Here is a 13714-nt window from a genome sequence, read left to right as displayed (position 1 = left end):
CAGCGTATTGTATGTTTGTAATACTGCAGTAACCTCAACCATGTGGAACTCTGTGTATCGCTTCAAACAAAGGTTCAGGATTACTTTCCTCTTATTGAGCCCAGGTCTGGTTTCAACTGTTTAACATTAATGTGTAACTGCGTTTTGATGCTGCTCACGTGAACATGTGAAAGGGCTCTAGAGCCAAGTGGAGATAAAAGGTCAAAGGTCAATCTGATCTTGGAAAGGAAGGTGGTTTTCATCAACTGGCATTCTAAAAGATACAAACTGATGAAAGGCTACAAGTATTCCGTGTTGTGAAAACATGCTAAATAAAGATGACAGCTTTTTTCCAACTTGTGTCGCCTTCTAACCTGATTTGAGTCCACAGGTCCTGAATGTCTCCATGTTCGGCTCTTTATTGGTGATCCCAGTCAGTAAACTATTTCTGATGAAAACACTCAAACACGTACATCAGGAACATGAAACGTATGTCCCACAAAGAAGCTCACCACTCTTAGACCATTTACACTTGTTAATGGTTTAACAAGGCTAAGAGTCTAAAGACATGCTGGTCTGTGAGGCTGAACTCTGATGCTAGCAGGAGACTAGCAATGTGCTAATGAGAAGAATGACCATAGTTGGGATTTATTTAGTGTTGGGGACGCTTGTGATTAATGTTGACGTTAAGTTTTAGGTCAGGCATTACGGAAGTCATTAGGATTCATTTTGTAACGGTGCACTTTTAGCTAACAGATATCCAGGTATCCAACACAAAGAAAAGTGTGCCCTTCAAGCGAAGGAGAAGTAGTCATTGAAAACACATGGGAAATGATAGCAAAAGTTAAATGATCTGGACAATTTTGTGTTGTCCTCAGAAATTATTTCAACATTATCCTATTTTCCTTTAGCAGAGAATTCAACACAGTGAAGTCAATCAACTAAATAGTAACTAAGTACTTTTCTTGTTTACTCTGGAAGCATTGTTTCTTCAGACGCTATGCCACAGACTGCAGGTTCCACAGATTAGAACACATATATACAGGACTGTCTCAGAAAATTAGAATATTGTGATAATCCCCATACGTGTGATTTAGTTTACTGAACCAAGCTGAGTTTTTCAGTGTTTTTCAAGGCTCAGGAAACCCTTGCAGGTGTTTCGAGTTAATTAGACGATTCAAGTGATTAGTTGAATACCCTACTAGTATACTTTTTCATGATATTCTAATATTTAAAGATAGGATATTTGAGTTTTCTTAAGCTGTAAGCCATAATCAGCTATATTAAAAGAATAAAAGGCTTGCAATATGTTGATGTTGATTTGTAATGAATCCAGAATGCATGACATTTTTGTTTTTTTAATTGCATTACACAAAATAAAGAACTTTATCACAATATTCTAATTTTCTGAGACAGTCCTGTATATATATGTATATAGTGTGTGGTGGATCAACACTGAAAACAGTCTCTAAACAGACTACCAGGGGGTAGTCCTCACACTGAATTTTGGAAGCTCCTAAAGATGTAATGATGCAACATTTAGACCAACAGGGTCTGAAGACAAATAGGCAAACTAACCAGCCACACACTATACTATGTGATCAACATTTGACAGATGTTTTCCCTGTACTAATAAGAAAGGAAATACACACAGACTGATTTAAAATCAGTTTATTTAAAACGGTTCTTGAAAAACAGACCCAGGAAACAGTACTTCTGGTGACAGTGTTGTTTTGAAAATCATGCTACAAATATAAAAAAGGAAATTGAAAAAGGATAGTATTCTTTAACCACCAGATCTTAACCAAGATCTAAGCAAAGTGACAGTAATGTTGTGGATTGCTTTAAATACACATGTAGCATTGATTAATTGCTCACACAAATGCATTGCTAGTGCTGGGCATCGTTCAGTTACTTCATGACAGGTGTAAATATGACAAAAGAATAGTTCTGAGACCAGAATGGTACCTTGCCTTTTGTTACCCTTTGTTACTCAGTACAAACTCTATTTTTGTTTCATATAAATGGGCCAAACATTACACATACAGCTGTTATGGGACTTTGCTGAATATATAAGTCCAAAATAAAGTACATGATCAGAGAATACCTGTTCAAAGGACAAAAACAAGATTCTAAGAGAATCTGACCAAGTATTCTATACCCTATTGTGGTACCAGACAGTTTTGGGATATTCAGAAGGAACAGAATTCTGTTGGTACTTCTAAAGTATTGAGTTACCAGCCATCTGAATATCTCTGTGTTAATGAGAAAGGTCAACTTTCTATTTGCTCATATACTGTATAGGAGCCAGCCACTGTCCATTTGGTGTGAACAAAGAGTCCGACAGTAGACCAAGCCAAGTTCTACTCATTGTCTACTCTGAGGGTTTGGACCTGGTTTGACATGTTACTGAGCCGTTGTTTGAGTTTACGCTGAGAAGATTCATACTGCGCTGTCAACTTTCGAAATTTGACCGTCATGACGTCCAACTTGGTTTCGACCAGATTGACTTTATTCTCCAAGTCTTTGGCGTCGGTAGCAGAGACCAGCGATTCATCTATGAGATTATCTTTCATCAGGATGGCCTTTCCCTTTTCCTCCAGTATATCCTTAGCATCCGGGTACTCAGTGAGAGCCTCCATTAGGTCGTCTTTAGACAAGGCAAACAGATCAGAGTAGCCCACACTTCGGATGTTGGCTGTCCTTCGGTTTCCTGCCTTACTGCCCTTGATACCGAGGATGCTGATTTCTCCGAAGTATGCCCCATCACTGAGGACCACAAACTGGGTAACCCCATCATCTGCTACTACAGCCAGCTTTCCTCCTTTGATGATATACATCTCCCTGCCAATGTCCCCCTTCTTACAGATGTAGTCGCCAGGACTGAACACTTGAGGCTGAAGTTTGAGGACCAACTCAACAAGCAAACCTGCTTCACAGTCTTGAAAGATGCGCACTTTTCTTAGTGTTTCCAGATGTACATTGATGGCTATCTCAGCCTTGAGCTTGTCTGGCAGGTTCTTCAGCACCAGCTTCTCATCACAGGTTTTCTCTTCTGTCCACAGATAGTCAAACCACTTCACCACTCTTATCTCCAGATCTTTCGTGACCTTCCGAAATTCCATGTATTGCTTTATAGAGTCAATCTTAGCCTGGAACTCTACTCGCGCAGCATTCATGTTGGAAATCATGGCACCAACATTGCCTACAATTGTAGCGAAGATTAGAACCCCAGTGAGGAAGTCAGCTACCACAAAGAAGTATTCAATGTCCCGGACTGGGGGTGGTGTCTCACCAATAGTGGTCAGGGTGAGAGTGGACCAGTAAAAGCAGTAGATGTACTGCCTGGCCAGGCGAGCAAAGTCTGGATTCTTTACACTGGGATATACCCAGGTGTCTGAGCCAAAGCCCAGCACCTTGGAGATGGCAAAGTAGAGGCAACCATTCCAGTGGATAATGATGATGATGTAAAGGACAAGATTAGCAATTCGGAAGATGTTGGGGAAATTTGTTCGAGTTTCCGTCCGGTCAAAGAACTCAAAGAGTCGGGCTAACCTAAAGAGACGGTTGAACCTCCACTCTGGGTTGTGGATTCCAATTTTGAGGAATACAATATCTGTGGGAATCAATGATATGATGTCGAATCTGAACTGCCGTGTCTTCATGTACTTTTCTTTCAGGATCTTTCCATCCCTAACAAGAAGACCTTGCTCCAGAAAACCTGTTGACACATTATAATCAGTAATATTAATAGCATAATCTTATAACCCAAGTTTCCTTTAATAATACATTTATTTTTTAATTTTAATTTTTTAATGTTCACACATTCAGCAGAGTTCCTGTCACTGACCTGTCCTGGCTCTCACAAAGGTGTCAAGGCAGTAGAGGGCATCTGAGGTGTAGTCCAAAACCATCATCAGCACTATATTTCCATACTGCAGCTCATTAAAACAAGACCTACAGGGAAGCACAACCATGATAAAGACCTGGGTAACAACAGACAGGTACAGAGGAAAGACAAAATGCCATGAAGTCAGACCTGGCCACCAGGAAGATCAGGTTGTAGAACACTGGGATGGATATTGTGGCAAGCCAGTAGTAGTACGTATCTGTGGCGGGGTCCATGATCCACACCTCCTTTCTGAATGAGGAAAGGGATGTTTTAGTGAATACCTCTTGTTTATACTCAGCAAAGAGAGGTACTGACAAAGGTTGTTGGTATCAGTACTGAGGTTCAAGTATTGTATTGGTATCAATTTGTCCAGCCCAAATTGTACCGGAAACTATTGTCTACACATGAGTCATGACCAAGTGGGTTACAATCAACTCTCTTTCCAAAGAGACTTTCACAGATTAGGATCTTTATTTTTACCATAATCATATTAGGAACGTTGACTTTCAGTATTGTGTATTTAAAGATGTTAGTACACCTGAGAGAATTACTTTTTATCGTTACTCCAGCTAGTGCTATTACTGCCAGTGTTCCCACTGCTTATCATACTAACTTCCATGTTTGAAACAGAATTGTTCCTGAAATTAAATAACAATATTGTTACAGCTGTTTCTAAAAGTATGACACCTAAACATTACTCATGTCATGTGGACAAACGTTCAAATCATTTTAAATTACAGTAGAGATTTTAAAGTTCCCAAAGATACCAAATCTGTCAGAATTATGAGCAAATGTGTGTAAAACCACCAACAAGTTGTCTAAAAGTCCTGTTTGATGGAAAGTTGCAGCTGTAGAAACTAGTATGTGGTACTCACGGTTCTTCTTTTTTAACATCTTTTTTGTCGTCTTTCTTGTCATCTTTTTTATCATCCTTTTTGTCGTCTTTCTTATCATCCTTTTTGGGTTCCTCTGTCTTGCCATCTTTTTTGCTGGAAATGTCCAGAAACAGAGGCAGGTGACATAAATATTTGGATCCAACCCATTCAGTAGCCTGAGAGAGTCTGGGGGGAGGGGCTTTCATTTCTGTAGCCAGTGAGGTGTAGGGCTTGTAGTTTAATCAAAGCTTTGGTCAGAACAAAGAAGAGATAAGACTCGTTACTCTGGACATGTTACGTTTTTCCTCCTGTCATCCCCTTTTGACCTGAGCACTAGGAATCAGCAGCATTTCACTGTGGGACAGACCCTTATGGACTAATGAAGAGCATGTATCCCCACTGAGAGGGACACAGTGAGGTGGACCCTGGTACTGGACCCAGGTGTTTACAGTCCTACTCAGGTCATACCAGAGCAAAGAGTTGTAGAACTGGTTTCTGTCTCCTGTTCCTCTGTGATCCTCCCTCACACAGCTCATATGGTTTGGGTTTGACCCTAAAACATGGTTAGTTATTAGCAGACACCTTTGTCTGTTCAGGGAGTGAATTCTTTTCATCGCTGTTCAAGTAGTCTGTGAGTAATAGCAGGTCAATTGATGTGGATATAAAAAGTGTCCCATCGACCTATATAACAGAGTGACAGTGATAAACAATATCTGATCAACCAATGGCTTAACCTTATGTGTCATTGTTGGCCCACTCCTGGAAAGTCAAATTGCAAATGAACACTTTGATGTCACAAGAAATTCTGATTCCATGCAACTGAATTTGCTGTAATCTCTTTACATAGTGTTTAAATGTAGTGGAGCAGATGGAACGCTGTCTCTATGTAAATGTAATAAATCATCTTACCCATCATTGTTGTTGCAGTTGTTCATGTTTTGAGCAGCTAGGGCCCACCGACCACTGGAAGACAAACGAAGAATTACATGTATTTGTGACCCAGACGTTTAGCAACTAAAAAAGATTTCCATCAGTCTAACATCATCATGACGATCATCCACCAACAACACAGCAGAGTGTGTCATAAAATACCACTGTACCACCACACTGCTGCCCATTGCTCATGGGGCGACTGTGGCAAAGTGGCTACCAGGGCCGTCCTTCAATCAGAGAATCGGTGGTGCGATCCCCGGCTCAGGCTCCACTAGTTTCTTGTTGATGTGTCCTTGAGCAAGACATTTAACCTTGCTCCTGTAGCTGTGCCTATGGTGTAGAATTGTGATAGAATCTGAATTGTAAGTCGCTTTGGATAAAAGCGTCTACTAAATTAATGTAATGTAATGCTCATAAGTTACACCTGGATTAACAAATAAATAAATATAATCACATGGGCCACAGTAAAAACACTGTAGTGTACAACAACAGGTCACCAGTCTATAGCCGGACCGACATTGACACGCCCACTTACACACACACAACTTACACAGACCCCTCCCCCCTCTCAGTTCTCTCTTCTCATTGGATACTGGGAATCAGGAGAGACTGATGAGACATGACTCTCATAGAGTCTATCATTTCCCGCTCTCCTGCCCATCGAAGGAGGAGTTTGAAGGCTTTGTTCCTCCTTCATGTCCTTACCCTTTGTTCTAGTCAACACAGTTAAAGCTAAAACAACCAGTGTACAGTACAGTAGATGTACGGTGGAAAAGCAATACATTATGCAGATGATGGGAATCACTTTAACAGACTCTGTCCGTCTCAGGGTATTTAATATATATATATATATATATATATAATATATATATATTAATATGCTCTTCCCCCTCATCGACATCGCTTTGGACAGAGGAGTCAATGTTGATGTAGAGCAGTTTGTACCCATGTGAAACAATTGAACTTGTGTTTTAAACACAGCCCATGTTCAGCCATTCAATACAATAATGTTGTTATTCAGCTACAGCTAAATCTTTTTGGTGACCACAGAAACAGGCTGGGTGTGAAACCTTGTTATGTTTTCTGTACTGAGTTTTGTGTGTGAGTATGGACTGAACAAAAAGTCTTGGTCAGATCCTCCAGCAGTGAGTGCGTACAGCTCACCTGCTGCTGGTCCTCACGGTGTCCTCTGTCCGCTGGCTGCTGAGGCTGGACTCTAGAGGACCAACACTGCCCCTCCCAAAGTGCATCATGTGGGACACCCTTGGAAAGAAGACACACAGGAACACATGTAGGAAAATATATCACTGTTGAAATAAAGGGACATTCAGTGGTTAGGTTGTATCAATGTAAAATCTTCATGAATGGAGGCGTTCTCTGATGAACAACCCAGTGCCTCTGAATTGAAGTGTCAGCACATACAGTTAGGGAGACCCCACTACAGATGTCTCATCCTGGTGTCCCTATCAGCTGGACAGTTAGATGAGCTCACAGTCACAATGTCAACTGCATCACAGAGAGTCTCCAGCAGAGGGTTTAGGTCTGTGCTTGGATTATTAGGAGGAACTATAAGTAGACTTTCAGAAGGCCTTTCCGGGTTCACTGGTTTCTTTTGTCTCAAGTCATTTGTCTTGTCTTTAGAGAGTGCTTTGAATTATGGATTTCAAAAGAGAACATGTTGGCTGTTGATAAATGGGAGTATGATTCGGTGGTCTATAAGCTTCACTGGTGTAAACATGCTGTCGGGAGCCCTCAGGGTGTCACGAAGAGGCAGAGACTCAGGGAGCTCTTCTTTAAATGCTGCACACTGCGTGTTCTTGTTCAGAGGGCTCCACATGACTCTTGGATCATTAGAGACTAAAAAGAGTCTAATTAAATAGTCACGAAAGGGAATTACTGCTCCAAAAACAAAACAAAACAAAATTCAAACAAAAAGAGTGTTTCTACGGTTAAATGGAGCACCAGAGCAGCCAAGTGGGTGGTGATAGGGACTCTGGGCAAACAGGATCAATAGAAGTGACCATGTTTATCACCACAGCATCCAGCAGAAGACCAGGACTCTACAGCAACTTTACGTCTGTGTTTGCTCATGTCATGTTGGCAGCATGCTCACTCTGAAGGTAGCTTGCGCTGGAAATTTCTGAAAATCTTTTTTCGAAATCACTTTTTGTGTTTCATAAAATGACCGGTGGCGGTTTTCATTCACCAACTGAAGAAACTGAGTAATGATCTTTCTGAAAATGAAAATTCCTTAGTTGAGAATAGTTGTTACAAAATGTAACTGAACATAAATCATTTAGTTTTGAAAATAACTTTAAGCTATATATATATATATATATATATATATATATATATATATATACTATATATTCTGAATATAATTCTGAGCATCAGTTTAATAATCTAAATTTGCTTTGTATATCATTTATTGCTCACTTATGCTTGCTTTCATGTCGTATTGAGTGGAGGCGAGGGGGTCAACCTATAAAACATTTATAAATTCAACAGTCTTGTTTTTATTATTAAAAACTCATGTTATGAAATTGAATGATTTGGTATATTATAAAATATGATGAACCTGGATAACAGCTCTCAGTCCAGCTGGGAGGAGGATCCCTTTGGGCTCCATAACAACCGGGGCCAATACACTACAATACTCCAACATGTCTGAATCAGTTGAGACTTCTAATAATCATATTTTACATCATTTAGTGTACTTGGTAAGTAGCTTTAACAACAAGAACTCACTTCAGTTTACAGTGATAATGTATAGTATAAGGCCTTCTGGTCATTATGTCAGTGTTAATATCTTTACATGAGTCATAACTGGGTTAATTCATAGTGTGTATATGACAGGCTGTGTACGTCCACAGAGAACTGCTGCACTGGTTCCCTGACCCTGACACAGCACTGAACTGGGAGCTAAACTCCAGTGGACTGGACAAACTGGTTCTGATTTTCACTCAGATTTGGATGTACTCATACACTTCGGATGTCTCAATGCTTCAAAGTTGATGTTCTAGTCTTTAGTCTTTGTCTTTAACGAACAGGTCAGGTTCACTTCACATTCATACCAGTGAAGAGGAAGGGCAGCAGACTGGGACACAGTGAAACAGGTTCTGTTTGGGTTTAGTCCCATTAGCTCAGCATGTTAACTCAAATCCTCTCTGCCAGATTACATCAACTAAAATTAGATTTTCAACCCGCTGTGACTCGTTAAGCTCAGGACTTCAGAGAAGTTTCTAATCACACTGTAACATTAAAAACAACCACTATCTACTGTGTATACTTGGTTTACCTGAATGTGAGGGATGATGATGATGATGAAGAAAAGTCAGGGTGAGCTCTGAATGAATCCCATATTGTTCCTGGTTGGTTCTTTCTCCTTCACATCAACAGGAGATTGAGGCTCAGATACATAAATATGTGTCTTCTAACACAACTCACAGGAGCACCGCTCCTTCTGTCCATCCACTCTGCACGACCTCAGAGGATGAAGGGAGAGGAGGAGGTGAAGGAGGAGGAGGAGGAGGAGGAGGAGGAGGAGGAGGAGGGGGAGGAGGAGGAAAGAATCATTTTCTCTGGCTTTATGACTTGACAGTAGGAAATTGATCTTAGTGATACAGTCTATCAACATCATGACACCCAACAAGATATTGTTCCAGACACATATTAAACGTCATACATGTTGCTATATGATTTCTGAGCTTCTTTCAACTTAAATACATTCTAATATGAATTGTATTCAGAAGGGATGTTTTCTTTTACTGGTTACACTGTATGATATCCGTATCTTAGATGAAGAATCATTTGATGGGCATGTCCTCTGTTACAAATATCACTGAACAGATAACCGGACTGATTGGAGTGGGAGCCACCTCTTTATTTATATCCCTTCCAGTCTGAGTAAATCCTCTTAGTGTGTGAGGCAGCAGACTCCAGCAGGACCATCTAATCTCAGCCCTGAGCTCAGCCTGTGACAGCTGCTGTGAAAGTGAGAGCAGCAAACACAGAGTACATCACAGGTCACTTCTTCTCATTTTCTCTAATGTTGTGTATGTAGAAAAGCATCTGGAGTCTGCTTATATCACACTGAACACCTTTAGTAATTGTCTACAAGTGTACATCTGCACTTGTGTTTATGTGTTTTTGTTTGCTTGTTTTTCATTGTGGCTATCTGGCTAATGTAATGTAATAATATAATAATCTATCTGGCTAATCGGCGATGCCAAGGTGAAAACGTGGAGCTGCCATCATGTCGCAAGAAATATTTTGTGTGAGAGGCTGGTGGGGCAGATATTAAAGAGTGTCACTTAGATGAAACACAATCAGAAATCAGTGAAATCGGTAAAATGTGTAAAAACCTTGGTTTTCAACCTTGAAACCATTGCTATGCATGTGCACATGCACTATGAATACAAGTACATCTCAGTTCAATGTGAAACACATTTGAATGGAAAGCTCTGTAGTGAACATCCACAGAAGTATGATGGAACTGAAATGTCAATGACACAATCGTCCAGTGACTGCTCTCAGTGACGTATAGGTCACTTAATGGTTGAACTCCAGCAACTATTGAGAAAAAGATGCCATAATGACCCCTGCAGCTACAAAACGGGGTGAAAAGATTAATCCTAACCCGAGGACACCAGAGGAAGCCAAATCAACCACCACAGAGTTCAAGAGATGGAAGAATTCTACTATCATCTAACAAGATGCAGCAACGTCTCCAGAAAGCTCAACCTCCCTCTGCCCATCAGAGCCCTCACGCGAAACAATACCATTCCCAGATGTAAATGAGTCTGATGTTCCTAGGACAAATACATTTAAGTCACATAATAAAATAAGAAATATCTTAGACCTAAAGATCCAAATGAAATTGAAATTGAAACGATCAGCGATAGCGACCTCCTTGTACTTTGCTCTCATATATCATGACAATGTTTTTTTTATGTTGCTATGCACGTTGCTTATATGGATGGAATAAAATGACAGATCTGTTGGAGGTTAGTATTTGAATGTGGTGTCATAACAAAACTGAATGTTAACCTCATAGGGACTTTGTGAAGGATTTGGTCGCATCTCGTTGTGTGGTTACAGATTGCAACCAACTCCACTCACTCCTCCCTTTCCAAGAAGAAATGCAGATATGAAGGGCTCATTCTAAGCTAACAGAAACACTACCATTGTTAGTTTGAGGGGATTACTGCTAATGAAAACATAGGTATAAATATAACAATCCATTTCTGCAAATAGGTCCCTCGAAATGTATGTGAATTAATACCGGAGTATTTAATGTACCAACTGAACATGCTACATTGCTTCATTATTAAGTTCTGAGAAAAGAGATTACAATCGTTGTACCACGAGTGCATCCTAGAGAACGGCTCTCTCTTGGTCCAACCAATAAAGGTACCACTCAACTTCAATACAATTCATAGCTCTCTCCTTATTCTACCAAACACAGTGCATACAGGGTTGAACCTATCTTTATGTGTGAGGTTGGACTGTACCACACAGCAGAGCCAGATTAGCTGCTGTAAATGAGATTAGAGTTAATCTGTTGATGCCTTTTAGTGAGCAGATAAGAAGTGATGGATCACAATTCACACTGATGTTAACGTGGCTGGTGTTACAGTCCAGTCAGAAAGTATCTTTTTAATTTACTGTTTACATCGAAAACTCGGGCCAGATTTAAGGTAGTCAGTAAGCAGGACCAAAATAAATACAAATTAGAAGAAACGATCAAATGTATTCACTATTTAAATGGTTCAAATTGTGCTTTATGTTGAATTATATTATTGTAGTTTCAGAATGCTTATTAGGTTGTTTTTTTTGTGTATTATTGTTATTACAGTATAATGCATAACATCTATTTTGTATTGGTCGTATTCATTTTCATTTCATTTCAGTCATACTGTTTTGGTTCTTAGAGCCACTTAACACCCTGTTTTAGCTTGAACACACCCCCTTCACAAATTCAAAGATGCATTGGAACCCTGACACACAGCACCGCTTCTGATTGCTGCATTACTCTTATATGTCGGGGTGTAATGGTGGTAGGGGTATTCGTGGGGCAGAGCGTCCCATGTTATGTCTAAGATACGTCACAAAGAGGACTTTCTGAGGGGAAAGTCAAAATAACTACAGACTGGGACCAGCATCAATAGATAGTGTAATAAAATGGTTGAACATTTCATATCCTAAACAATAAATGGATTCAGTGCTAAGTTAGTCTTTGAATTACAATGAAAAGTACAAGTCAAATCAGACATTTTGTCACATTTGTGATGAATGCTGTGTACTGCTCTGTCTGCAGCCCCATCAAGTTTCTCCTGCAGGGATCAGATCTGTTGTAAGCTGGTCTCCAGGCTGCAATGCTCATTTCATGACACTGGAGGTCCTCCTTATATAATACTGGCCCCATGAGCATTCATAATTGCTAAGCTGCTTTGGATGCAGCTTGTTGTCTCCAGTGTCTCCCAGGTTGCACTGCTCGCTGAATCCTCTCTTGGTTGTTCTAATAGAACAGCAAATCAAATAATGACTTGCATAACTGTACTATTCTTTCCTTTCATTCTAAAAAAGTGCTCTTCCAGCTAAAAACATGTGATGAAGTGCCTTAGAGGTTGCCCTTCCAGTGGAGAAAATATGATGAAGAGCCTTCTATCGTGCTCTTACTGTGTAGAAAATATGATGAAGAGCCTTCTAGGGGATCCTTCAAGTAGAGAAAATGGGATGAAGTGCCTTTGAGGGTAACCGTAAATGTTTTTCACCCCGGCCCTCAAACAGCCCGAGTCTGCCACTGCATATGACGAATAACAGTGAAATACTTTTGGGTTGTAATGAAAATGCTAAGGAACAGTGGGGTAACTTAAGACCAGACCTGGGAGAGAATAGACTGGTAGTTGGTGTGCCACAAGAATCGGTGTGATATACCCAGCCATTCTGCTAAGTAGTAACACTGTGAATTAAATACTGAAACTTAACTAACTTGAATAAGAATTTGTCAAAAATGTTTATTCTGGATGAAGGCAAATAGAGTGAAAAGACTGAATGTATCAACAGTCATCTGTCATATAAGATTAAGATCAGCACTAAATTCTGGCTGTTAATATCAGTAAATGAACCGGTGAAATCACTGTTGTCATTACTTCCCAGTGCTGCTGATGCGTTAACAAGCTGCTGACTGAGCAAGCACTGATCTGACTCCCCAATTAAATTAATTACAGCCTCAGTGGCAGCGTTATCTGCCTCCCCACAGGACCATTGTGTCATGGTGGATCCTGCATCACCCACCTGTCCTTCTTCCTCTACCTCAGGCACCTGCAGTGCCCCAGGTCAACTCAGTTCACCTCCACTCAAAAAGACAGTCCAGCCTCACAGAGACACAAACTAACAGTGCATTTGGTTGCTCGTCATCAGCTTGTAAATGTAAAAAAGCCAAGTGATCAGCAGGGCAATGCCCTCAAACAGCTGACAGGGTTGGAACACCATACAGTAGGTAAACAGAGACAAGTTGTGACATGATTTCTTTTTAGTAACATTCTGTGTTCTGGATGCTACCAAGAATAAAGATGTTATGTCTGGCTTCCAGTAAAAGCCACAGTGGTCTTAAACAAAGAAATGGTCAGGATAACCCCTCTTCTTTAAATCAACAGCATTTCTTTACTATCAAGAGAGAAATACCATGTACTCTGAAGTCCAGAGTAAAATAAAAAGCCTTTAATATGACATACTTGTCTGACAGCCATGTAATATTGAAGGTTCAGACTCAGAGTGCCTTCGAGTTTCTCCTCTTGAGCGTCGTGGCCCTTGACTTAAAAGAGCATCATTGTTCACTTTGACAATCTGTTTATAAAGCATAGACCCACTGTAATTATTTTCATCACGTGGTGAAATGTACACCAATAGGTTACGCAGAAAAGGGACCCCAGACTCTGCAGGACTCCTCTCACAAACCATCATTTCTATGTCCTCTTTTTTAAAAGACTAAAACATGTCCTAGCCAGGACTATTAGATTGTTTAACAGTG

The 13714-nt window shown here is 40.3% G+C and overlaps 1 protein-coding gene across 1 annotated transcript; it reads right to left on the bottom strand.

The window, feature by feature from the left end:
• Nucleotides 1–2342: 2342 nt before the first annotated feature.
• On the bottom strand, nucleotides 2343–6929 carry LOC306715305 (cyclic nucleotide-gated channel alpha-3-like; the record flags this gene model as incomplete). Its single annotated transcript, XM_079185622.1, has 5 exons — nucleotides 2343–3700; nucleotides 3830–3936; nucleotides 4019–4120; nucleotides 4747–4860; nucleotides 6844–6929. The coding sequence occupies 5 exons, from the start codon at nucleotides 6927–6929 to the stop codon at nucleotides 2343–2345; spliced, it is 1767 nt and encodes a 588-aa protein (XP_079041748.1).
• Nucleotides 6930–13714: the final 6785 nt, after the last annotated feature.

This window comes from Pholis gunnellus, assembly GCF_910591455.1.
Source record: "Pholis gunnellus genome assembly, chromosome: 24".
Lineage (NCBI taxonomy): Eukaryota > Metazoa > Chordata > Actinopteri > Perciformes > Pholidae > Pholis > Pholis gunnellus.
Note: the sequence above shows the minus strand (reverse complement) of the source record. Positions and strands in the feature narration are given on the sequence as shown.